This window comes from Mercurialis annua, linkage group LG5, assembly GCF_937616625.2.
Source record: "Mercurialis annua linkage group LG5, ddMerAnnu1.2, whole genome shotgun sequence".
NCBI lineage: Eukaryota > Viridiplantae > Streptophyta > Magnoliopsida > Malpighiales > Euphorbiaceae > Mercurialis > Mercurialis annua.
Genome location: NC_065574.1, coordinates 6,338,596 through 6,364,139, shown reverse-complemented (window position 1 = coordinate 6,364,139; position 25,544 = coordinate 6,338,596). Strand labels below are relative to the sequence as shown.

Genomic DNA, 25,544 nt, shown 5'->3' with positions numbered 1-25,544 from the left:
AAACTATTTTCGAAACTGCTTTTTACTTTTTGAAAAATAATTGTAAATTATTTTTAAAAATCTGTTTCAAATTATTTTAAAAAACTCATGCTGAAATGAGATTTGGATTAGAAACCAAAATACAAAAGTAAAAAAAATAAATAAACTTCAATGAACATTGAAATGTAAATTTTTAAGTTATAGTTTTAGGGTTAATTCTGCATTTATTTTTAGTTATTTTTTTATAAACATTCATTAAAATACACTGGATCACCCAGAGCCCAATCCAAGTAATCCTTCTGTAGCCCAAACGCTCGGCTCGATCCACATGGGTAAATCAATTTTAACTTTCAAACTTCCTGGCGCGGTTTCTCTCTCTGCCACTCCAAATCAAAACAAAACCCTAATTCCCAACCATTTCAATTCCCCAATCAAATCAATGATCCTGTAGAAATTCACCCTTCTTTTACAAAATGCAGAACCAGAAACGGATAACGTGCCCCGAAAACGAACCATTAGCGGCGTACATGCTGCAAAAAAGGCAAGAAATCGCCGATAAACCAAAAGGGATATCTGACAACTTAGACACAACTCTTTCTAAAGCTTACAACAGTGTCTGCACTGCAAACTCACCTATCACTAATCTCAAGGACTTATCTCAAATCAAGTATGCTAAAATTCCATACTTATTCAATTTTCATTTTTGCTATTTTTTTCGTTGAATTTGGTGTTATTTGTGGCATAGGGGTATCGGTAAATGGATTCTGAAGCTAATGCAGGGGTTTTTCAATAGTGATCATGGAAGTTCCGAACTAGAAGACTTGACCGACAAAGGTTTTTAAGTTTTTTTGTTTTTGTTTTTGTTTTATTTTAATTTTCTAATTATGTACAGTTTAATTTTTCAGTTAAGAAAGGGAAGGAGGCGAAACGATACATGCCTCAAAAGAGTTCCGTGGCATATGCGTTACTAATTACCCTCTACAGGGAGACTTCAGATGGCAATGAATTTATGCGTAAGCAGGAACTTATAGATGCAGCTGAAGCAAGTGGGCTATCTCGAGCTCCTATTATGTATGTTGGTTATTGCTACTTTCTAAATTGCGTATTGATTATTTAATTAATTAATGGAAGTAGATATGGGTTGATGGTTGAATGCTGTTTCTGTTCATAGGCCTGACAAAGGGAGAGGAAAACAGACACAATTTGGAAGTTCTCCTCGGGACTGGTATACTGGGTGGAGTTGCATGAAAACATTGATAACCAAAGGATTGGTTGTTAAATCAAGTTGCCCAGCTAAGTAGGTTTTTATTTTGCATGTTTTGTTATTTCTGATATGTGGCCCATGATCTCTTTCATGTCAACTTTTGGTGTTACAATTTAATTTTTTATTAGAAAATATAGTTTAGGATAGATTAATCACATTAACTAAGGTTTATTAGAGATGTGAATACCTTTATGCTGAATAGAATATGGAAAAAAATCAAGTGACTTATAAGTAAAGATGTTTTGTATTTTGACACAATTCAGTTAGTTATGTGTAAGATGAATTCCATTTGGTCAAGCACTCTCGGGATTTATAGAGTTTCTACAAGGTTAGATTAGATTAACTTATATTTATTCCCATATTTTTGGCTCAGAGTTTGCCCATGTTTGTGTTGTTTATGAATGAGTTTTGATACAAATTTTATAGAACAGTCAAATATGTGCATCTATTATACGTGTTTTTGAAGGCATTCTTTCTATAAGGAGCTGCCACAGGGTTGCATTATATGCATATGCTTGTCAATCTGATCTAGCCAATTATATTTCACACATGTAAAGAAATCACGATGAATAATCTGGTTCTTGTACATACAAATGTTTGTTCCTTCATTTTACATGCAAATGGTATTGCCAGGTTCATGCTGACTGAGGAAGGACATGAAGCAGCTCGTGAATGCCTCATGAGATCTCGTCTGCCAGATCCTAGAGAGGTTTCCCTTTCAGCTATTGTGGGGGAGCCTTCCGATGCAGACATGAAGAATGCATCAAATCTAGAATCTAATCACTCTGACTTAGCTGGAGCAGTGACATCGTCATCTATTGGTGTAAGCAGACAGAAGAAACCAATAGATGTTCCTCTTGAATCTCTTCAGAGGGTGCGCCTTCTATTGTTTCTTGTTAAATAATAATCTTCCATTTTTTATACTTCAGTTTGAGAGCATACATCAGCAACATCTTAAGAATTCAGTTTTGATGACCCTCCTCCTCTACTCTTGTGCATTTAGAAGTCCCTGTTTTTAGAATCTCTTTAATTCCATCTCTTGTCTTGAATGCATGATCTCTTAAGACTAATTACTGTATTTTTGGCAAAGATTTTCCTTGCTTATCATTATTTTTAAAGTTAGTACATGATTTATATTTCCTGTGATTGCTACCTGTTTTGATTTGTTCTCATTTAGAATTCTTATTTTGTAGTTTTTACGCATGGGATACTCTAAGGAACAGGTTCTCCATGCTTTCGCTGAAGTCTCAAAAGAAACTGCTCCGAACAAGGATATTTCATCTCTCTGGCCGTCAGTTTTGTGTCGTCTACGAGAAGATGAAGTTTATGGTCTGCATTCAGAGTCTCAGAGTTTCAGAAAGCATTCCCAGTTGACGACAACAACCTGTAAATATGTAAATGGTAATGAACTTAAATTGTAAATGTTGGCATTACTAGTATTTAATTTAATAAAATAGTCATTTTCTGATTGGAGCCTTTATAGTCAATCAGGTCAAATGGATCTTGTTGGTAATGAGAGTGTAATGGATTTAACTTCTGCTGATGGAAAAACATCAGATTCATATTCAGTCCGCTCTGCACCTGATTCATTTTCCTTGAGAACATGCTCATCATCGGTATGTGCTCAGACTTGATATATTTTTATTATCACTACTGTGGAATGCTATTTCGTCTTCTAGAAAAACGCAATACACCTTGTTCAATTACCTCAGGTAACAGTGCATTATCTAGCTGTTACTTCCCTTTTCCTCGCAGGATTATCATGTGAAAAAGTCAAGTTTTGATGGTCTAGAAGCAAAGTTGAACACTTTAAGCATGCCACCTCTGAGCTTAGGTGAAAGATTTGAGGATTTATATGAAGTAATCTTAGTATTGGATGACAGAGAGCAGTTTGCTGTTCAGGGGTTAGTACTTAGCTTCACTAGGGATATTTATTATGTTTTCTGATGTAGGATCTTAACCAGTAGTTGTGCATGAACAATTTATAAAAAGCATTTTCTTTTATGGAATTTCCAAAATGGTCTCTTGTCCTAGTGAAACATGACTATACACTCTTTTCTTATGACGATGAAGCTCGACTGTTTTTTTTTTTGCACGACTAAGTGTTTCTTGAAATGCCACATTTACACTGTTATGTGAAAAAATCAGTGGTATATGTTTATAAAATTATTTTTGGAATAATATTGAGTCTGGTTTTGATTACTCTGAGTGTATGCATATCTCTTGGTGTGATTAGGAAAAAAATTGTGATTGTGAAAGACTTTGTTATGTAAGGTGTAAATAGGGGTGAGAAAAAAGCAAAGAAAACATATTAGGGATGTGCAATCTTCTTGAAAGTTCTGAAAATGTAACTTTTGTGTAAGAAATATGCAAATGAACTTTTGTGCATGAAATGATACCAGATTTTATGTAGCCATTATTTTTTCATACTCTTTACTCTGCTGTTGGCCGTTGCTTTCCATGATGTTTCACCTTTTTGGATGGAACCTTGCCAGTTTGTATGGTTTTATTTTGGTGATTCTTCCTTTCTATACACATCATATTAAATTATTTTTGAACTCCTTTTCTTGTTCCCTTGCCTTATATATGCATTATCGTTGCTCTGACAGGTCAAAGCGTAGTAAACTTATCGAAAGCATTTGTAAAGAACATAAAATCAAAATAGTGGTAAGCCTGTTTGATCCCTTAAATATGTCTTTTTTTTTGGAAGTTTGTCGTGGGAAAGGATTGTTAAACTGTTCTTGAGAGTAGAATAACTATGGAAGTGTGAATTTTAATATAACATCAATTGGATACCCAGTCATGTTCTTGCTCATTGTTAATTCATTTGCTATATTTTGTGGTTTGCTGTATATTTTATAGTTGCTGTATACCACTCTTCTACACTTAGAATTTTGGAGGGACCTTGCCTGGAATAGCCTCATAAGGTCTATGTGTGAGAGCTGTAAGTTTGTAATCAGAATTCAGAAGTGATTTCATAGACAGAAACAAGTGTTCTAGTTGCGCTGCCAATTTCTTCGGTGATTTTCTTGGCACTCGTGCTTTTCACTGGACATGCTGAAATTATTCCAACAAGAGGATAAAAGAAATGGTTTGTCTCTGTTTGTTTTGAAGATGCAATATTTGAGAAATATAGAACTTATCCCAGTTTCATGCTAGAGCTTCTGCTCTTTTTCGTTTCTGGATCTCTGCCCTAAACTTGGGAATAGGGAGTCTTTTTTTGGTTTGGTTCCAGCTGTTTGTTCTTTGAAATGTCCATGGTTATTTATTATAGATGATTGATTGTTCCATGTACATTGTACTTTTCCATATCAGGTTAGGCGCTTACCTGTTGGAGATGGAATATGGATAGCTCGCCATAAGTATCACCACAGTGAATATGTTCTAGATTTTATAGTTGAGAGGAAAAAAGTTGACGACTTGCGCTCTTCAATCAGGGATCACCGTTATAAAGATCAGAAACTAAGACTTCTGGTATCTTTTTCACTTCTCTCTTCTTATTTTATCTTCAATAACAGTCTTGCTTTTTTGTTTCCTTTGATTGCACTTTTCTGGCGACTTATCAAACTACAAAATTTATAATCTCCTTTAAAAAAACCTAAGTGTAAACCTATTGGATAACTTGATTTTTCATTTCTTTAATTCTTTAATGACTTCACTCCTAAATAACAAGACAATAAAGCAGACAGCATGGATTTGACCAATGCCCGAGGATAATAAGTTAGTGCATGAATCTGTAATTCCCTAATTTGGTTAATGAGAGCAACTTCATTTTTTTCATTGAGTTCTTAAAAATGTATGTTATTATCCATTTATCAGAATATTCTCATATCATTGTTTAATATGAAAACGGAAATGAAAATGAGAAGACACGATGGTAACAATTAATTAGGATAGCATATTTGTTGTGTCTTTTGCAGATTTGTATGGATACAGCTTGTGAAAATGAAAAAACACGCTTAACATGTGGTGTGGGTCGTTATTTTCAAAATTAGATTTCTTTGAGTTTGGTTCTAGTAAGAGAAAAATTGTGTTACATCGTGACATTTTGTTCTGGTTAGTGGTTATAATATTTCATAGTGATGTTGGGGTGCTAATTTTCATGTCACTAGAGATGCGGACTTAAGAAGCTGATATATCTTGTGGAAGGCGATCCAAATTTTTGTGAAGCAGCTGAAAGTATCAAAACAGCGTAAGCATTAATTTTAATCCCAACAGCCTCATTTTAATTTTTTTTTATGTTGTAACTTTCTTCTTGATCTTTTGATTGGATATTTCTGGGTTATGTGATTTATGTCATTGCAATTATTCTGAAGATGCCTGTTATGAACTATTGAGTGAGTAATGATGATAAATGGAAATATGGTTTTGAATGATAAAGTCAAGACTCGTATGAGATAGGGCATTGAAGATTATGTTGTCAAGTTTACCTTGGTGGTTTAGAACAAGTTCACCTTTCTGCAAGTACTTTTGTGTTCAATTTTCATTACAACTTATCTGTTTATAATTCTGTTATATGCAGCTGTTTTACAACAGAGATTCTGGAAGGATTTGATGTGCAGAGAACAAGTTGCTTGCGTGATACACTCAAGAAGTATGGATATCTAACTCATTCCATTGCTCTGTATTATCGTTCGCAGCTACCTGCTGATAAGCCCAAATGCAACGAGGTCTGTCCTCCTTTTGATGAATTTATTAAAAGGTGTCAAGACCTGGAGAAGATGACAGTCAGTGATGTATTTGCCATTCAGCTCATGCAGGTACTTACTTTTCTTGTTGGTGTGGATCATGGGGTTGACTAAATCAATTATATTTCTAGGAAGGAAGTTTTATAGGTTAATTAATCTTACAGAAAAGCCCAATTTAGAGAAGTTATGGCTCTATTACGCAACTTTATCAGGGGCCACAGTGCTGATGTATGCTTAATTCTTATTTTCCGCCTTAGTTCTTGAATAGCCTGAATGTAGGACCCATACATGTGGGGCCAGAAAGATTGCATAGGCACCTATAAATGAATTAACGTTTGATTAGTGAACTATATACTTGGGTTATATATTGTGACTTAGAGGTGAATACTTTGTTTGATTAACTCTTTCAATTTCCAAGTCCAGGTCCCACAGGTAACAGAAGAAATTGCCATTGCTGTTCTAGATCTGTACCCAACAATTATCTCTCTTGCACGTGCCTATTCTCAACTTGTGAGTTCTCATTTCCAAATGCTGGCTGATTAGCAGACTGATTCGGGCAATTGGTTTTAGTTGTCTTGGGTCTTTTTACAGGATAAATTGTTACCAATTTACTACAACTTAAATTGTCTGCTTAGAGGGCTCCAAGAGTTAGTTGGCTGTTTGTCTTGTTTTCTGTAATTCATTAATTTTGCTATTATTTACTATGCATGGATTATCCAACTTTGGAAGGATGGCGACGTTTGTGCACAAGAGGAGATGCTTAGGAAGCACAGTAACAATGCCATCAGCGCCACCGCTAGTAGAAATATTTTCCGATTGGTTTGGGGCAATGACCATTGAGGTATTGATTCTTTGAACATATTGGAACTTGATTTCTTTTGTAAGCAAAAGCTATTTGCTTCATTACTCTGCATTTTTTATGTTTGTTAAATATCATATGGTGAGCGGAATTGTTGATATTGAAATTGTACATTTCAATCATCAATAATTTCATTTTAAAGGTCAGAAAATAGTAGATAGGTCGATACAACAAGTGACATATAATACTGACATAGACATAATGAGCTAGTAAATCACTGCTTTCTTTCTTTTTTGATAATGTTGGTGCAGATACAAAAACACCAAGTTTTACTCTCTAGCAAGAGGCTAACTGTATATAGAGACCTACTGAAGTAACTACAAAAATAACCATCTGCCAACCTATCTTCTTTGCTTTTTTATGATTCGAAAGCTATCCATAACTTGTCTCGTATATGAATTCACAAACTGCAAAGAATGATGGAAATGAGTTACACAAGTTGTGCATATGGAACTTGTCTTTGTCGGACTCCTAGAAATTGTGCGAACTAACTAACCTCTAGTTTTAGGTCGTCCTTTGTTGCATGTACTCTCGAATAGCCAAAACTTGATATCCTTTTCAAACTCCAAACTGGAACCTGTAGTATTGGTTGTCACGTCAGTAGGTTGCTTAATCAATTCGCTTAATCTTTCGTGGGAAATTATACTTACAGAGGGTGGGAAGTTGTCCAAGCGAAAGCCAGCCATTCCGATAACTGTATGCACTGGGGCTACATAGTTGCTGTGATCGTATGTGTCTGTCCCATTTGCATCTTTGGTAGGCATAGCCAAGCATTTTGATTTGGAAACAGAACAGCTTCTTTCGTAATTGTGAACATGGCCGACTAGCACTAGATCGACCTTGAACTCTACTAGTAATGGCTCCACAAAGACGACAAACTTTCCGTCCACGCTTAACATATCAGATGAGTACATAGGTCTATGCCTGCATTTATGAAATTATTATAATTTGTTTTGCAATTATTATTCATTTGCTTTACTTAGTGCTGAATGAACCTCAACTTACCCTGTGAAGATTAACCAAGGAGTTCTTGAGCGATTAACTGAAGCCATGTCCATTCTCATCCATTGATACTGTTCAGAACTTGGAGACCAGTCATTTTCCGTTGACATGACCACAAAATGGACACTTCCTTGTTCAATGGAATACCATGGCTTATCCTTAGCATATGTTGGCATTGGAAAATATTTCTCGTAAGGAACTCCGCATTCTCCCCCTGAGTCAGGAGTTCCATAAACCCCTCCCGATTGTATATAATCTCTGAAAAGGTTTTTCCGTATTAGTATCCTATAGGAGCAACATAGAGAGTTCGAATGCTCATTTGAAAGTAGAAAAACATAAATCTGTCACCTTTCATGGTTTCCCATTGCAGTCATGTAAGAAACTCGAGAAGCGACCGGGTTGATTTGGTGTAGAAAATAGTCCCATTCAACTAAGAATCCGGTTGCATAGCTTATATCTCCAATGTGGAAGATGGAGTCTGCATTTCCATATTTTAGTTCTTCAGCTATAGCATCAATCACTGATATGGATCCTGGCTGCATACATTTATATACTGTGCAATTAACCTCCGATAGGTATTTACTTCGAACCAGATCAAAATTATAATGGTGCAAGTTTTTAAACCAAACCAAATCAAGCCAGTTGGTTTGGTTTTTTAGTTTGATTTGCATGAAAATTTAACTAAATCTCTTCATGTTCAAAATGGAACTGAATAATCAAAACTTTTTGTAGTGTTACTTCGTTTGGTTTTCGTGGACTCCTAATTATGGGTCGTGTGATTGAATGTGGATACTTTGATACCTGAATGAAGTGTTCCACGGCAGCATCACGGGGAGCCTTCCCCATATCACCGAATGCAAGGAACTTTACTTCATCTGCCCCTCCGGCAGGTGGTGTCTTAAACTCAGTTGGAACACTCCAACCAACTAAATCACTGAATTAAATCATCAACAAAAATCAATAACGTATCATATATAAGTAATTGAATGTAATTCAATCAAAACTGAAATGATCTTTAGTATTATAAGATGTATCGTATTTGAGTAATATTAATTCAAAATTTTATGGTTGATATGAAAAAATATGGTACCTTCCATATCTGTAGGAAAAGGTAGTTGAAGGGGTAAGTCTAGTCATTATAGCTGAATGTATAAAGCCAGGGTCATGCCATCCAAAATCCCTGGCAGGACTTGGGATTGCGGTACCTATCAATTTTTACAAATAATTAGTTACGTCGGTATGTAATGTGATTAATTTGATTTCCGAGACTTGTGTTGCACGAAAAGTTATCAGGTTTTAAATTTCAGCAATTCGAATCCGTCTTTGGACTTATATATATTCTGAAACTCTATTTGTATAATATATTTTTGTAAAAAAAATTCCTTTTCTCCATTTATTTATTTTTTTAAAAAATTGTTTCCGTGCTACATAGATTAAGACTGCAAATTATATAAAGAGAAAGTTCGGAAATGAAATGAGACTCACTACACATATCCCTTTGTGTAAATGTTGTAACTTGTGATGCCGCTGCTTTCCCATTGTACTCTACTTCTTGTGGTTCTGCACTCCCACTAGTCCATGTTACTCTCATCTACACCATAAATTATATACAGCGGTGGAACTATAAATTTTTAATAAAGTGCGCAAAACTATAAAGTGATATTCGTTTTATTATGATTATATATATTATTTATAGTATCTTCAACTATTTTCAGACTTACAGATGTTCCGGTTGAGTCCGTGCTCGAAAGATGGCCATGTAAGGGTGCATTTGGATTAGAAAATTTGAACGGACCGGACCTAGCCAAAATGCAAGGTGCATCGAAGCCGCCGGCAAAAAGCACAAACTCAATGTCACTTCTAATATTGATCAAATGAAAGTTGAGTGTACCACTACAAACACCATCAACGAAACAATTGATGCCCTTCATGCTGCATTTTGTTTTACACTTCAAATACTCCGGATCATCGCTCATATACTTGGCCTGTCCATGAATTTAAACACTCTTATTCAATACTAATAATTAGTTATTTATCCAACAACAAAATTACAAAGGCTTTTAAATGACGGATCGTCTATGTCGCATGGTTCTCCGACATTGACACACATACCCAATGGCGAAAGTAGGGGTATAGTAGGGGGTTATTTAATATCTTATGCTAAATGAAATTTATAATATGTCGACTCCTATTTTTGGTAAGTAAAATTTTTAAAATTGGCATAAAAACTGTTTTTTAATATTAATTTCAGAATTTGTAATCATATTTGTAGTTTATTCTTTATCTCCAAATAAAAGCACTACTTGAAGAGAGTGCATACCTTAACAGGATAATGACAGAGTAGAGGAAGACTGGTAATATCACCGGTCTCTACATAGTGAACTTTATTTAATGGACAACTCGAGGCGCTGCACATAAATTCAATATTTTATACCTCGAAATATTAATTTATGCAATATATAAAAAATAAACTATAAATATACCAAAATAGTTATATATAAATAAAAAGAATTACTCAGAAGGTGATATCATGGCAATCCAATGATCTCTCGTAGGACGCGAAACTCCACTAACGGTTACATTCACGAATTCTTCATCGGAGAGAGTGTAAGCATTATTAATATTTGCCGTTGAGGTGACACTTATTTTAATCTTATGAATATTTAAAAATGGACATTCCAGCAAAGATCTTCTATTAAGCACTCGGAAACTCGATATCCCTGTGTAGTTTGCATGCGCGATCGTCGAGTTAACAATAGCCGGATGCAGAGAATACGAAAAAGATGAGTTTGGAAATAAAAATAATCTTATTACAAGAACAAAGAAAACCCAAGAACAACATGAGGGTTTCATGTTCAAAGATTGAGAGTTAGCAATACAAAATTGCTAGCTATGGCAAGAAAGAAAAAAATGCTATTTATTAATATATTTCTTGTTCTTTGTATATGTATATAGATTTGCTATAAATAAGAGAGTTTTTGGTTGGTAAGTTCAAATTGTGGTCAAAATTTTAATATTTTTTTTATGAGTTTGAGATTTAAAGCCTGAAGGAGCGGCTTGGATTCTATATTTATGGAATTTAGCTAAATATATATTTTATTGATTTATTTGATTTCTTGACGTGACTGAGTTGTGATTATTTACGTTGATAATAAAGAGGAGGTGCCTGACTGTTTATTTCTTGGATTTTTTGTCTATATATATGCTTTTTGCTTATATTTCGGTTATTATAGTATCAGCCACATATTTTTTGCATGGCTATAAATAGAAAATTTTCTTATATCTTTGAATTTATTTTCAGAAATTAGTTAGCAAAACAAAATGAGGAGTTGAATAATTAATTTATGCTCTAACTGTATAAACATAGTATGGTGATCGAAAAATATTTACCCCAACCGCCTCTTTTTAACTTTCTTCTTGATCCTTTGGTTGGCTATTTCTGGGATTTATGTCATTGCAATGATTCTGAAGATGTCTATTATGAACTATATTGAGTAATGGTACAAGAATTATATGGTTTTTGCTTTTTGGTATACGGTCCATGAGATTTCTCGAACGGGTCAAGACGACACCTTTAAGCTTTTTACATTCAGTCTAATGTAGATTCTTGCGGGAGGACTATTGCTCCAAGTTTTAAACGGCTACGTACATGAGTATAATTTTGACTGATAAAGTCGAGATCCTTATGTGATAGGGTGTTGAATACCATGATGTCAAGTTTACCTTGATGGTTTAGAACTAGTTAACCTCTCTGCAATCATATTTTTTGTATCCAATTATTGTTCCAACGTATCTACTTATAATTCTGTTATATGCAACTGTTTTACAACTTACATAGAAATTTCGGAAGGATTTGATGTGCAGAGAACAAGTTGCTTGCGTGACACACACTCAACAAGTATGGATACTTAACTCATCCCATTGCTCTGTATATGTTCGCAGCTGCCTGCTGATGAGCCCAAATGCAATGAGGTCTGTCCTCATTATGATGAATTTATTAAAAGATGTCAATGTTAGATTAATTTTATGTTTGTTAAATGTCATACGGGGAGCGGAATTGTAGTTGATATTAAAATTGTACATTTCAATCATCAATCATTTCATTCTAAAGGTCACAAAAATAGCAGATAGGTTGATACAACAAGTGGCATATAATACTTTGACATAGACATAATGAGCTAGTAAATCAGTGTTGTCTTCTTTCTTTTTTGATATGACCTACCGAAGTAACTGCAAATGTAACCCTCTGCCAACCTATCTACTTTGCGTTTTTATGATTCGGAAGCTATCCTCAACTTGTCTCGTATTTGAATTCACAAACTGCAAAAATTAACGGAAATGAGTTATACAAGTTGTGCATACGGAACTTATCTTAGCCGGACTCCTAGTAATTGTGTGAACTAACTAACCTCTAGTTTTAGGTCGTCCTTTGTTGCATGTACTCTCGAATAGCCAAAACTTGATATCCTTTTCAAACTCCAACCTGGAATCTGTAGTATCGGTTGTCCTGTCAGTCAGTAAATTGCTTAAACTCGCTTAATCTTTCGTTGGAAAATTATACTTACAAAGGGTGGGAAGCTGTCCAAGCGAAAGCCAGCCATGCCGATAACTGTATGCACTGGGGCTACATAGTTGCTGTGATCATATGTGTCTATCCCATTTGCATCTTTGGTAGGCATAGCCAAGCATTTTGATTCAGAAACAGAACAGCTTCTTTCGTAATTGTGAACATGACCGACTAGCACCAGATCGACCTTGAACTCTACTAATAATGGCTCCACAAAGTCGACAAACTTTCCGTCCACGCTTAACAAATCAGATGAGTACATAGGTCTATGCCTGCATTTATGAAATTATTATAATCTGTTTTGCAATTATTATTCATCTGCTTTATTTACTGCTGAATGAACCTCGACTTACCCTGTGAAGACTAACCAAGGCGTTCTTGAGCGATTAACCGAAGCCATGTCCTTTCTCATCCATTGATACTGTTCGGAACCTGGAGACCAGTCATTTTCGGTTGACATGACCACGAAATGAACACTTCCTTGTTCAATGGAATACCATGGCTTATCCTTAGCTAAGGTTGGCATTGGAAAATATTTCTCGTAAGCAACTCCGCATTCTCCACCTGAGTCGGGAGTTCCGTAAACCCCTCCCGATTCTATATAATCTCTGAATAGGTTTTTGCATATTAGTATTCTATAAGTTAGAATGATCATTTGAAGAAAAAGGATAAATCCATCACCTTTCATGGTTTCCTATTGCAGTCATGTAAGAAACTCGAGAAGCGACCGGGTTGATTTGGTGAAGGAAAAAGTCCCATTCAACTAAGAAACCGGTTGCATAGCTTATATCTCCAATGTGGAAGATGGAGTCTACATTTCCATATTTTAGTTCTTCAGCCACAGCTTCAATCACTGATATGGATCCTGGCTGCATACATTTATATATTGTGGAATTAACCTCTAATAAGCATTCGCTTAGAACTAGATCAAAATATTTAAACAAAACCAAATCGAGCCTCCCACTTAATACACCTTGAACAACTCGTACAAGTGTTTCCAATAAGTCCAACGAGATGTGGGAATTAAACTTTGTCCACTCCTGAAACCAACTGAGCCAACCCGTGATATGGTAGTTGGTTTTGTTTTTTTAGTTTGGTTTACACTAATATGTCACTAAATTTTTTCATGTTCAAAATCGGATTGAAGAACCAAATCCTTTTGTAATGTCAAACCGAATCAAACTGAATTTGTCGGTCTAGTTCGGTTTTTCCAGACACCTAATTATGTGATTGCATGTGGATAACATGATACCTGAATGTAGTGTTCAGCAGAAGCATCACGGGGAGCCTTTCCCATATCACCGAATGCAAGAAACTTTACTTCATTTGCTCCTCCGGCAGGTGGTGTCTTAAACTTGGTTTCAACACTCCAACCAACTAAATCACTGAAACAACAAAATCATAAACTCATCATATATAAGTAATTGAACGTAATTCAATTGAAACTGAAATGATATTCAGTATTATGAAATCCCGAGTTCGAACTGGACTATATAGCTGATAAATCAAAAATAATGTATTAATATATTTAAGTAGTATTAACTGAAAATTGCATGGTTGATATGGCAAAATGTGGTACCTTCCATATCTGTAGGAGAAGGTGGTTGAAGGGGTGAGTCCAGTCATGATAGCAGAATGTATAAAGCCAGGGTCATGCCACCCAAAATCGCTGGCAGGACTTGGGATAACCGTACCTATCATTTTTACAAATAATCAGTGTTTGTGGGAGGAACTGAACCCCATGACCTTAGCAATTAGCATAATGCTGCCTTATAGTGTTTGATTTTTTTAGCGGATATAAATTTTTGTAAGTAAATAATGACGTAACCATGAGCTGTAAGTTGCAGCTGCCGAGACTTACGTTGCATGAAAAACTGCCATGTTTTACATTCCGGCAATTCGTATATGTTTTCGGACTTTTAAATATTCCAAAAATCTATATTTATAAGTTATTTGTGTGAAAATTATGATTTCACCATTTTATATTTTAAAAAATTTCTCGATTTCGTACTATATAGGATAAAGAGAGAGTTCGGAAATGAAATGAGAGACTCACTACACATATCCTTTTGTGTAAATGTTGTAACTTGTGATGCAGCTATTTTTCCATCATACTTCACTTGTTGTGGTTGTGCACTACCACTAGTCCATGTTACTCTCATCTGCACCATATAAATTATATACAGCGGCGGAATCATAAATTTTTAATAAAGTGGCAAAACTATAAAGTGATATGCATTTTATTATGATTATAAAATTGAATTTTCGGACTTACAGATGTTCCGGTTGAGTCCGTGCTCGAAATATGGGCATGTAATGGTGAATTCGGATTAGAAAACTTGAGTGGAGCAGACCTAGCCAAAATGCAAGGCGTATCGAAGCCGCCGGCAAAAAGGACAAACTCAATGTCACTTCTAATATTGATCAAATGAAAGTCGAGTGTACCACTGCAAGCACTGTCAACGAAACAGTTGATGCCCTTCATGTTGCATTTTGGTTTACACTTTAGATACTCCGGATCATCGCTCATATACTTGGCCTGTCCATGAATATAAACTCTCTTATTTGATATTCTTGATTAATAGTTTATCGAAAAGCAAAATGTATCGACGCTTTAAAAATGGAGTGTCTATGTCGGATATTTCTCCGACATCGACACACATACCCAATGGCGGAAGTAGGGGTGGGGTAGCGGGGGCGTCCGTCCTTATGCTTGAAGTATGTATGAAAAACAATTGTAAAGTTATTTTAATATTTTTTATATATCATTATTTTTATATCAATTTCAATGTATTTATGTTTAACACTCTTACAGTTGCTTTTTACGCGGTTAGAAAATATATGAGTAGATTTAATTAACCTTATTTTGAAGAGTTATTGTCAAATTAAAGCAAGCCCGATTTATATGAATCCGTCCAACAAGTTCAAGGATCGATAATGACCCATAAACGAATTTATAAAATTGAAAAGAACATGCAAATTAAAATAATTTTGTAGAGAACTTTATAAAGTTTAATGGTATTATAATTATAGTTAGAATGGTTCTTTAATTTTGAGAAGTTATAAGCGGTTGGATCTAAAAGTTTGTAAAATTAGAGCGTTTTTATTGTTGTAATTATAGTTCAGGGGACGGAACGTAGAAGGCAAAATTGGACATTTGTAGTAATGTCTTGGTCTCTACTCTACTCTACCTCTAGGAATCAGCTTGCCCCTAACATTTAAATTCCTTTTTATTTTCTTTTTTTTCTTTTCGTTTTCAATTTGAAATAATAAGAAATTTGTTTTTTTTTTTTCAAAGGCTAATCTTTATTGATAGAATTATTAAAATTACAAAATACATGATTAAAATGAACTCCTAATCCTTTTATTTGTTAATTGGATATAAAAATGACTCTAAAAATACAATTGCAGGACCATACTGTGCTGTCATTATTTTATATTCATAAGATATAATTTCAATTTGGAGATATAAACTCATTTTTCCATCTATATATTATAAGTTTCAGTCAACTTAATTGATTTTCCAAATTTTCATTCAAAATTTTCTCAAAAAAAAAAGGGCTTCGTCAAAATTAGGAGTGTTTATTTTAAAGTATATATAAATACACACACACACATATACATGTAAAAGGAAATCACGGTTTCATAGTACAAAATTCCTCTCTAATTGGGATATTCAAAACAGTGTTTTAAAAACCGGATCTTTTAGTTGGACCGGATTGGACCGGTATGAACCGGTAAAAAACCGGGTATTAAACCGGATTGGACCGGTAAAAAACCGGCCAAACAGAACTACTAAAAAACAGCTAATTAGCGACGGAAATTAGCGACGGATTCAATTTCCGTCGCTAATTAGGTGTATTAGCGACGGATTCAGCGACAGACGTTGAATCCGTCGCAAATATGGCAAAAAGACTGGCGGGAATGCTCCCGCCACGTTAGCGACGGCCACGTGCGTCGCCAATCCGTCGCTAAAGTGGCGGGAGCATGGCGGGAACGTTTGGCGCCTATATTGGGGGGCAAATTTGGCGACGGATGTTTACATCCGTCGCCAATTTTGCCCCCCAATTGAAACGCGCCGTTTCAATTACAGAGTTAGCGACGGATATGTATATCCGTCGCTAACTCTGTAATTGAAACGGCGCGTTTCAATTGGGTCAGAGATTAGCGACGGATTATGTCCGTCGCTAATCTTCGACCTAATTAAAACACTTCTCTTCCTCTTCCCCATTTCTGCTAACCACTTTTTCTCCCATTACTGCCGCCGTCCGTTTTCTCCCATTGCTGCCGCCGTCCGTTCGTTGCTCCCGCCGTCCGTTCGTTGCTGCCGCCGTCCGTTCGTTGCTCCCGCCGTCCGCTTCTCTTCCTCTCCTTCCATTTCTCCTCCCCGTCAACCACCGCCTCTCCTTCCTCCAGTACTGCCGGCACCACCGCGCTGCCGCCACCGCCACTGCCTAAGGTAAGCTGTTTTTTTATTATTCCTTGGTTTTTATTTGTTTTTAATTAATTAAATTAATTAAAAAAGCTCCTTTCCGCAGCCACCGCTGCCACCACTGCCACCGCTGCCGCCGCTGCTTCCCCCGCTGCCGCCGCTGCTTCCCCCGCTGCCGCCGTTGCCCACGCTGCCGCCGCTGCTGCTATATATTGTAAGTTTAATTTTTTTTTATTAATTAGTTATTTAATTAAATGTTAATTATTAATTATGTTATATTAGGTTTAGGGTTATTTGTTAGGTTAGATAGGATTTTATAATTTGTTAGGTTAAATTAGATTAAAATTGTTAATTAGAATTTGTTAGGTTAATTAAACCCATAACTTTGCAAATGTAATTTAGGTGAATTAATTATTGTAATTAATTTAATGTGTTTAAGTTTAAATATAATTTTTCTAGTTAATAATAATATTTAGCAAAGCTTTTTTATATTGGTTTAGATTAACTTGTTATTCAAATGTTTAATTTGATTTCTTTTGTTTAATTAGGTTAAATAATTGTTTAATTAGGTCACATAATTATTTTTAATTTTCGGTAATTTAATTAATTGTTATTTAGGACAATTAGTTGTTTGATGTAGATTGCGGTTTGTGGATTGTAATTTGCTTGCAGGACTTCCCTGAAAAATGGGTGATGCTCATTTTTAGGGGAAGTGCTGCCCAATTTTTTCTAGAAATTTAATATATTTATTGCGTGATAGGTGTGATATCCGTTAGTGTGTTGCAGCGGCTCGACATTCTTTATTGTTCTTTTATATCTGTTGCGGTTCTGCTCTACAACAAGTAAGTACCGTTATTATTTTTATTTTTATTTTCATTTATAATTAATTAGTTAATTTATAAGCTGTTTAAACCTAAAATGACCTCGATTTTATTCCCACCGAATAAAATCGTAAACCTAGCCGTAGAGTTCCCGTCCCGTGTGTTCAAGCGATTGAACGACACGGGATTGTACAGTTTGTACAGTTCGCAAAACTGGTCCTCCCGTAACTCGATCACGAAAAATATATATGTCTAGTAGCGGTAGAAAAATATTCGGTTGTTTTCCAGCGTTTGTTCTCCGGGTGGATGTATAGTATATGTTATGTAACGCTTATTCCTCGCGGAATATATAATTAGCGTTACACCACATATGCTAAATATCGCACTGAAGGAGAACGACGCCGGAAGGCTGCCGAATATTTTCGCCGTTGCTAGGCATATATCGTGGCCGAGTTAAGGGGCGCCAGTTTTGCGAATGGGATAGGTCCATACCTTTAAAGCAGTCAATTACATTGACTTTGCTATTTTCGAGCGAAAACCCCTCCTAATTATCCGTGCTACAGAAATGGAATCAGACCGAAGTTGGATGTATAGGCGGCTCCAGGGCGGGTTGTTGTACCCAGGTTTTGACGAGCGCGTACAAGAGTTTGTGAATTTCGCCTTACGTCATCCTGCGTGTATGAGTGGGGCTGAGATTAAATGTCCTTGTCCTAGGACAGGATGTAAAAATACGAGTTATCGGGATGTCGAAACAGTCAAGCTTCACATTTTGCAGAAAGGGTTTGTCAAAGATTATCAAGTCTGGGTTTTTCATGGTGAGGGAAATGTTTTAAATCCCCGTCCCGTTGCAGAGCTACCGGAGTATGACGTTGACATGGAATATGAGGGGGGTGACGAGTTCAGCTCCGTTCAGAGAATGGTTATCGATGCTGCCGGTCCAGAAGTAGTGTTCACGGAGGAGGAACCGAATAATGAAGCGAAACATTTTTATGATATGATGCGGGCGGCCGAAGAACCTGTATGCCCCGGTAATAGCAAACACTCTCCCTTGTCTGCAGCTGCTAAAATGTTAGACATCAAATGTCGACATAGTGGGTCAGTAGCTTTAGTAGATGATGTGACCGAATTTATACAAGAGCTGCTCCCAGAGAACAACAAGATGCCAAAGAACTTTGCTGAAATCAAAAAGATAGTTAGAGGTCTTGGATTGCCGGTTGAAGTTATCGATTGCTGTTTTCGCAACTGCATGATTTATTGGGGGCCAGACGCGGAGTTAACACGATGCAAAATTTGCGATCACGAACGTTGGAAACCGCCCCCTAAAGGAAATTCTGTGAGACGACGAGTTAACGTCCCTTACAGGAAAATGTTTTATTTTCCTATAACTCCGAGACTGCAGAGGTTGTACGCTTCTATAGCCACCGCCAAGCATATGACGTGGCATGCAGAACACGAGATGGTTGATGGAAAAATGTGTCACCCGTCAGACTCTCCGGCGTGGAAACATTTCAGTGAATTGCATACAGAGTTTGCAGGAGAAATTCGAAACGTCAGACTAGGCCTGTGTACTGATGGGTTTCAACCATTTGGGGCATTCGGGCAGAATTATTCATCATGGCCAGTCATTTTGACACCCTACAATCTCCCCCCAGGGATGTGTATGAAAGATGAGTTCATGTTTTTAACTGTTATTGTCCCTGGGCCTCGAAATCCTAAACACCAAATGGATATATTCCTGCAGCCGTTAATAGCTGAGCTGAACCAACTGTGGGAATTTGGAGTCCAGACATTCGACGTTCATAGGCGACAGAATTTTCAATTGAAAGCGGCACTAATGTGGACAATTAATGATTTTCCCGCGTATTCCATGTTGTCTGGCTGGAGCACATCTGGGAGATTGGCTTGCCCACACTGCATGGAAGATACCGCTGCTTTTACGCTTAAAGGGAGTAGAAAACAGTCGTGGTTTGATTGCCACAGAAAGTTCTTGCCTCGTGGTCACCCGTACCGTCGTAACACAACTCATTTCCGTAAAGGGAAAACCGTAAATCAAGAATTCAGACAGCCGAAAACCGGAGAAGAATTGCTGGCAGAGGTGGACAATCTGGGTTTTATGAAGGCATATGAAATTGGGGCTGAGAAAAATAATGCTGCAAAGTCGACAGATTATGGTTGGAATAAAAAAAGCATTTTTTGGGATTTGCCGTATTGGAAAACAAATCTCATTCGTCACAATCTCGATGTCATGCACATTGAGAAAAACGTATTCGACAACATTTTCAACACGGTACTAAATGTTCCCGGGAAAACGAAAGACCATGCAAAATCTAGGGAAGAGTTGAATGACATATGTGATCGGCCTGAGTTAGCAAAAGATCCGATAACTGGGAGATTTCCTAAGGCGATGTATGCTTTGGACAGGGACGGAAAAAAGGCTTTACTCGAGTGGATTAAGTTAATAAAGTTTCCAGATGGCTATGCGTCTAACTTGTCCAGATGTGTCGATACAATCAGTTTGAAGATGCATGGAATGAAAAGTCATGACTGCCACATTTTTATGCAAAGACTTCTGCCAATCGCTCTCCGTGAGTTATTACCGAAGGAAGTGTGGGAGCCTTTAACAGAGCTGAGTATCTTTTTCCGTGAGTTAACCTCCACGTCTCTAACAGAGAAAGATCTTGAACGTATGAGGCTGGAAATCCCAAAGATACTGTGCAAGCTAGAACGTATTTTTCCGCCCAGCTTTTTTGACTCCATGGAACATCTACCCGTACATCTACCGTACGAAGCTATGATGGCAGGGCCGGTTCAGTATCGCTGGATGTACCCATTTGAAAGGTAATGTTACTGAATTTTCTCAATACTGTGTATTAACATGTAATGTTTGCTAACTGTGGCATGTGGAATCAGATATTTGAGAAAACTGAAAAAAAAGTGTCCAATAAAGGGAGGGTAGAAGGAAGCATCAGTAGCGGATACTTGAATGAAGAAACCGCAAAATTTGCAGCTTATTACTTTTCAGAAGGTGACCCAATGATACCTGAGCGGCTGCAGAGAAATGAAGTTTGTGACATTGAAGTCGACGACAATGTTGACAGACTATCTATTTTCAAGCCTCACGGGCAATCAGTGGGTGCTTGTCGAAAGAGATATCTTGAAGATGCCGAGATTGTTGCTGCCCGGACATATGTTCTGTTGAATTGTTCAGAAATTGAAAATTACAGAGAGTAAGCTTTACTACAGATGTTAATGTAAATAATAATAACGATTCAGAGTCTAATTGTTGATTTCTTATTAACTTAAGGATTTTCGAAGGCGAGTTGCGGAGAGGAAACCCCGATATCAGCACCTCGCAAATTGAAGCAAAGTTTGAGAGTGACTTTGCCTACTGGTTTCAACAATATGTAAGTTTTTTAAAAATTATATTTCGATTATTTCAGTATAAAGTTCCGATTTACAATACACTTTTACGCTACAGGTTCAAAATCCAACTGTCTGTAGTAATCCCTTCATTCTTAGTCTCGCCAAAGGACCTCTTAGATCAGTCAAAACATTTAAGGGGTACCGGGTAAACGGATTCAAGTTTCAGACTCAAGCGTATGGGGAGGAACAACTTACGATGAATAGTGGAGTCTGCGTGAAGGGAACTCAATATGTCGATAACGAAAATGACTTTTATGGAGTTTTGACAGACATAATTGAGTTGGAGTATCCGGCGCTTCCAATGAAGACGACTGTCTTATTTAAATGCGAGTGGTTCGACCCAGCGCACAATTCTGGCACAATTAGTAACAAAAAATACAACATGGTGGATATTAATAACAGAAAGAGATACAATAAGTATGAACCTTTCATCTTAGCCGAACAGGCCGATCAAGTTCATTACCTACCATATCCGAGTAAAAGAAGGGATAAATTAAATTGGTGGGCAGTTTGCAGAATAAAGGCACGATCAGAACTTGACATGCCCGAGGGGATTGTCCCGGCTTTTCAAGATGACATAGAAGAAAATCCTCTCATTGTTGCAACAGACGACAATCCGACATATTTAGCTGATCAAAATGGAGAAGCTGAAGAAGATGCGTTGTTTATGCCTCCTGAACAAGAAACAGAAGATGAGTTCATCGCATCCTCATCAGACGAAGATGAAAGCGAAGAGCTTTAGTAGTTTAGTAATTTTTTTGTATTACATTTTTTAAGTGTATACTCGTTGAATTTTAATTAATATTTATTAGTTTTATGTTTCACGAAATATTTCTTAATTTATATAATGTGTTGGTTGGTTGTGGAACATGTAAAATTGACGTATGTACAGGTATGAGGGGTCGAGGCAGTGGCTCAGGCCGTGGCACAGGCCGTGGCACAGGCCGAGGACGCGGACGAGGAGATGACCCTGTTGTTGGCGATACCGACGTTGCTGAGGAGCAACAACAGCTGGAGACCGGAGGACCTATTCAGCCTCGGCAGCAGCGTGAGCCTGGCGAGCCCCCGGCTATTCTGGACGACCAGGGCAGGGCGAGGGTTCACCCAGACCCTAGCAGGTTTGATTACTATTTAGTTTGTAATGATATCATAATATGTAATTAATTTATATGTAAACTAATTTATGCTAATCAAATCACAGGACTTTGTTGCTGGACTCAGGGCCGGTTTCTCGTGCCATCAGAGAGATTTTCAGGAAGTGCTGGTTCGAGACTGGCTATGCATGGCGCTTTCTGACTGCGGATCAGAGGGATTTCTATTTCCAGGAGTTCCAGGTAATTAAATTAAAGTTAATACATGTACGTATTGATTTTCGTGAAAAACTAACTCACATCATACGTTTTTACTGTTGCAGAAAGAATTCTGGTGGGATAGTTCTGTCTACAGCGACGAGCTCATCAGACAGGTCTTTATGACCCACGCAGCTACCCGCTACAAAGACAACGTCCATAAAATGAAGTCCAAAAAGCAGAAGCATCAATCTGTGGGCCAGGACATATGGGATGCCTGGAATGCCTTCTGGGACACAGAGGCGGAGAAGAAGAAGTCGGAGATAGCCCGGGCAAACCGGATGAGCGAGCCGGCGGGCGCCGGTACTGGACCGGTCCGTCATACCGGGGGATCCCGCTCAGCTCTCAAGCATATGGACGTGATGGTATGTTTCTAAATTCAGTAAGTAAAATTATGTTTTTTTTTTATTTTCGAACTTATTTAATCATATTTTTTCTAATAGGCTAAGGAGCTCGGCCGGAAACCGAGTGCGACGGAGCTGTACACTCGCATTCACTCCACGAAGGGTGAGAAGAAGCCTGTAGACAAGCGGGCTCAGAACATGACTGTAAGTTCTTATAAATTCATAAATCTATTAATTAGATTTAGGCTTCAGTGATGAATATATATATTGTACTTGTTAAATATATTTGGATTAAATCTTTAAGTATATAAGTTGTGTAGACTTGACGTTTGTATACTTAATTAGATTGAAAGTGTTTGTTGTTTGGGTTATATATTGTAATTTTCTTGCAGGATTTCCCTGAAAAATGGGTGATGCTCATATTATAAAGGAAATGCTGCCGAAATTTCGTTAACAATTTGAATTACTTTTCATATGTTATGCTTTTTTATTTGTCATTAACCTGAACTGATATGTTTTTTAACTGTTTTGCAGGACGCTATTGCTGAGAGGCTGGCTGCTGCGACTCAGTCGCCGACCGGAGAGGGTAGCTCGACGAGTCCAGCTGAGGTGGATGAGACCCAACTGTTTCTGGACATCGAGGGTGTCAATAAGAAGCACCGCGTGTACGGTTTAGGGTCGGCGAGTAGCAGGTATGCGGCCCCCAGTAGCAGCAGGGCGCAACGAGGCAGCTCTTCTAGGTCGACACATCTTGCGGACGAGGACATCGAGCGCCGTGTGCAGACAGGCATTCAGGAGGGCCTGCGAGAGGTTGAGCAGAGGTTAGCGGAGCAAAATCGTCAACAGCTGGCAGAGCAACGGCGTGAGCACCAAGCGGCAATGGCCCAGCTTATCCGAGAGGAGATAGCAAGGATGATGCCTAATCTTCCTCCAGAGTATCAGCCACAGTTTCCCGCTCCCCCACCAGACCGTGATGACACTACAGATTTGTAGTGTCCTGTTAGATTAGGATTCAGAACTAATTATGTATTTTTTTTCTTTTAGACGACGTTATGTGTATTTTGATATTTATCTATATATTCAGTGTCAACTTTCTATTAATTGTTATCCGTAAATGAATTTTAATTACTGTATTTACCGGATTTGAAACGACAGGGAAAACAACTGCGAAAAATGGCATAAATCTGCCGAAAAAACATAAATTGGCGACGGATTTTAAATATTGGCGACGGATATATCCGTCGCCAACTTGCCAAATCAGAGACAAACTTGGCTAATTTGGCGACGGATTTATCCGTCGCTAAATTTCTGGAGTTGGCGACGGATATATCCGTCGCCAAAGGTGCCCAGTCTGTCTCCAAATTGGACAGTTTAGCGACGGATATATCCGTCGCTAATCCGTCGCGATTCGGTCTCAGCTTTGGTCTCAGCTTGAGACCATTTAGCGACGGTTTCTGGTGAATTTAGCGACGGGTTATCCGTCGCTAAATCTGCCACGGAATACAATTTTGGTCGCTAATTTGTTTTGCGACCAAAAATGTTGCGACGGACGTAGTCCGTCGCAATTCCGTCGCTAACAGCAGTTAGCGACGGAATGTGGGGCATTAGCGACGGAAACCGGTGGCTTCACCGGTTCGGTTTTTAAAACACTGATTCAAAATAACCTCCATTCTAAATGGAATTTAAAATATTTTAACTCCTATTTTTGGTGAAGAAAATTTTATACCAATTGGCCTAAAAACTATTGTATATATATGAATTTGTAATCATATTTATAGTTTATTCTTTTTTCTCCAAATAAAAGAACTACTTGAAGAGATCATATAGTGCATACCTTAACAGGATAATGACAGAGTAGAGGAAGACTGGTAGTATCACCGGTCTGTACATACTGAACTTTGTTTAATGGACAACTCGAGACGCTGCATATTAATTCAATATTTTATATATCGGAATAAAAGTAAACTATAAATATACTGAATATATAAATGAAAATTATTACTCGGAATTAATTGGTGATATCATGGCGATCCAATGATCTTTTGAAGGATGCAAAACTCCAGTAACGGTTACATTCACAAATTCTTCATTAGAGAGAGTGTAGTTATTATTAATATTCGCTGTTGAGCTAACACTCATTTTAATCTTATGAAGATTTGCAAATGGACATTCAAGCAAAGCTCTTCTGTTAAGCACGCGAAAACTCGATATTCCAGTGTAGCTTGTGTGCTTGATCGTCGAGTTAACGATGGCCGGATGCAACACATACGAAGAAGAAGAGTTAGGAAATAAAAATAATGTTACTAGAACAAAGAAAACCCAAGAACAACATGAGGGTTTCATGTTCAAATTTTGAGAACTAACAATACAAAATTGCTAGCTAGCTAGGAAAGAAAGAAGAAATGTTATCTTCTAATATATTTCTATTTGCTATAAGTAAGAGTGTTTTTGGATGGTAAGTTCAAATTAAGGTCAAAATTTTAATATATTTTCTTGTGAGTTTGAGGTTTAAATCCTGAAAGGAGCGGCTTGGATTCTATATTTATGGAATTTAGCTAAATATAAATATATTTTATTGTATTATTTGATTTCTTGACGTAATTGAGTTGTGATTATTTATGTTGATAATAAAGAGGAGGTGCCTAACTGTCTATTTCTTGGACTTTTTGTCCCTGCTTAGGAATTTAGGAAATACATACTATGCTTTTTGCTTATATTCGGTTATTACAATACCAGCTACACAATTTTTTGCATGGTTATAAATAGAAATTATTTTCTGTTTTCTTCGAATATAATTTCAGAAATTAGTTAGCAAA

At 37.1% G+C, this 25,544-nt stretch overlaps 5 protein-coding genes across 10 annotated transcripts; 3 read left to right on the top strand and 2 right to left on the bottom strand.

Moving 5' to 3' along the window:
• Positions 1–323: 323 nt before the first annotated feature.
• LOC126682563 (crossover junction endonuclease MUS81) lies at positions 324–9,857 on the top strand. Of its 6 annotated transcripts, XR_007641469.2 has the most exons (16): positions 325–646; positions 725–813; positions 885–1,050; positions 1,151–1,276; positions 1,877–2,117; positions 2,437–2,644; positions 2,735–2,859; positions 2,999–3,147; positions 3,853–3,910; positions 4,559–4,717; positions 5,356–5,435; positions 5,766–6,003; positions 6,355–6,441; positions 6,661–6,772; positions 7,443–7,706; positions 7,805–8,361. XR_007641469.2 is itself a non-coding variant. In XM_056105662.1 (15 exons), exons 1-14 carry the CDS (start codon positions 453–455, stop codon positions 6,769–6,771), a joined length of 2,031 nt encoding a protein of 676 aa, XP_055961637.1. In that variant the 5' UTR covers positions 324–452; the 3' UTR covers position 6,772; positions 8,525–8,613. The 6 variants fall into 6 exon arrangements, 5 of the variants coding, with proteins under 5 accessions (XP_055961637.1, XP_050234242.1, XP_050234241.1 ...); XM_056105662.1 differs by lacking the exons at positions 7,443–7,706; positions 7,805–8,361 and adding an exon at positions 8,525–8,613 and having other exon boundaries at positions 324–646; XM_050378285.2 differs by lacking the exon at positions 7,443–7,706 and having other exon boundaries at positions 324–646.
• LOC126682566 (probable inactive purple acid phosphatase 27) lies at positions 6,984–10,735 on the bottom strand. The gene is made up of 11 exons (XM_050378289.2): positions 10,308–10,735; positions 10,113–10,200; positions 9,514–9,777; positions 9,278–9,383; positions 8,883–8,997; positions 8,594–8,726; positions 8,141–8,328; positions 7,796–8,050; positions 7,441–7,714; positions 7,287–7,367; positions 6,984–7,197 (listed from the first exon to the last, which is right to left on the bottom strand). Exons 1-11 carry the CDS (start codon positions 10,643–10,645, stop codon positions 7,132–7,134), a joined length of 1,908 nt encoding a protein of 635 aa, XP_050234246.1. The 5' UTR covers positions 10,646–10,735; the 3' UTR covers positions 6,984–7,131.
• Positions 10,736–11,855: 1,120 nt separating this feature from the next.
• LOC126682565 (probable inactive purple acid phosphatase 27) lies at positions 11,856–25,170 on the bottom strand. The gene is made up of 11 exons (XM_050378288.2): positions 24,731–25,170; positions 24,563–24,650; positions 14,635–14,898; positions 14,416–14,521; positions 13,939–14,053; positions 13,612–13,744; positions 13,041–13,228; positions 12,713–12,967; positions 12,358–12,631; positions 12,202–12,282; positions 11,856–12,112 (listed from the first exon to the last, which is right to left on the bottom strand). Exons 1-11 carry the CDS (start codon positions 25,069–25,071, stop codon positions 12,047–12,049), a joined length of 1,911 nt encoding a protein of 636 aa, XP_050234245.1. The 5' UTR covers positions 25,072–25,170; the 3' UTR covers positions 11,856–12,046.
• On the top strand, positions 17,379–23,829 carry LOC126682569 (uncharacterized). Its single transcript, XM_050378293.2, has 6 exons — positions 17,379–17,633; positions 21,928–22,153; positions 22,237–22,369; positions 22,450–22,749; positions 22,828–22,932; positions 23,263–23,829. Exons 2-6 carry the CDS (start codon positions 21,930–21,932, stop codon positions 23,719–23,721), a joined length of 1,221 nt encoding a protein of 406 aa, XP_050234250.1. The 5' UTR covers positions 17,379–17,633; positions 21,928–21,929; the 3' UTR covers positions 23,722–23,829.
• LOC126682570 (uncharacterized) lies at positions 20,564–21,837 on the top strand. Its single transcript, XM_056105663.1, has 2 exons — positions 20,564–21,016; positions 21,091–21,837. Exon 2 carries the CDS (start codon positions 21,232–21,234, stop codon positions 21,775–21,777), a length of 546 nt encoding a protein of 181 aa, XP_055961638.1. The 5' UTR covers positions 20,564–21,016; positions 21,091–21,231; the 3' UTR covers positions 21,778–21,837.
• Positions 25,171–25,544: the final 374 nt, after the last annotated feature.

What these genes read in the sequence shown, in the direction of transcription:
- LOC126682563 (XM_050378284.2), top strand. Translation starts at nt 453, where the DNA reads ATGCAGAACCAGAAACGGATAACGTGCCCCGAAAACGAACCATTAGCG. An exon ending in CTATCTCGAGCTCCTATTAT is followed by an intron (nt 1,051 to 1,150) that starts GTATGTTGGTTA and finishes TTCTGTTCATAG; the next exon opens with GCCTGACAAAGGGAGAGGAA. An exon ending in ATCAGAAACTAAGACTTCTG is followed by an intron (nt 4,718 to 5,355) that starts GTATCTTTTTCA and finishes TCATGTCACTAG; the next exon opens with AGATGCGGACTTAAGAAGCT.
- LOC126682566 (XM_050378289.2), bottom strand. Translation starts at nt 10,645, where the DNA reads ATGAAACCCTCATGTTGTTCTTGGGTTTTCTTTGTTCTTGTAATAAGA. An exon ending in TTTTCCTACAGATATGGAAG is followed by an intron (nt 8,727 to 8,882) that starts GTACCATATTTT and finishes GATTTAATTCAG; the next exon opens with TGATTTAGTTGGTTGGAGTG. An exon ending in GCAATGGGAAACCATGAAAG is followed by an intron (nt 8,051 to 8,140) that starts GTGACAGATTTA and finishes AAACCTTTTCAG; the next exon opens with AGATTATATACAATCGGGAG.
- LOC126682570 (XM_056105663.1), top strand. Translation starts at nt 21,232, where the DNA reads ATGAATAGTGGAGTCTGCGTGAAGGGAACTCAATATGTCGATAACGAA.
- LOC126682569 (XM_050378293.2), top strand. Translation starts at nt 21,930, where the DNA reads ATGAGGGGTCGAGGCAGTGGCTCAGGCCGTGGCACAGGCCGTGGCACA. An exon ending in TCTATTTCCAGGAGTTCCAG is followed by an intron (nt 22,370 to 22,449) that starts GTAATTAAATTA and finishes TTACTGTTGCAG; the next exon opens with AAAGAATTCTGGTGGGATAG. An exon ending in AGCGGGCTCAGAACATGACT is followed by an intron (nt 22,933 to 23,262) that starts GTAAGTTCTTAT and finishes ACTGTTTTGCAG; the next exon opens with GACGCTATTGCTGAGAGGCT.
- LOC126682565 (XM_050378288.2), bottom strand. Translation starts at nt 25,071, where the DNA reads ATGAAACCCTCATGTTGTTCTTGGGTTTTCTTTGTTCTAGTAACATTA. An exon ending in CGGACTCAACCGGAACATCT is followed by an intron (nt 14,522 to 14,634) that starts GTAAGTCCGAAA and finishes TATATGGTGCAG; the next exon opens with ATGAGAGTAACATGGACTAG. An exon ending in CTGCTGAACACTACATTCAG is followed by an intron (nt 13,229 to 13,611) that starts GTATCATGTTAT and finishes AAATGTATGCAG; the next exon opens with CCAGGATCCATATCAGTGAT.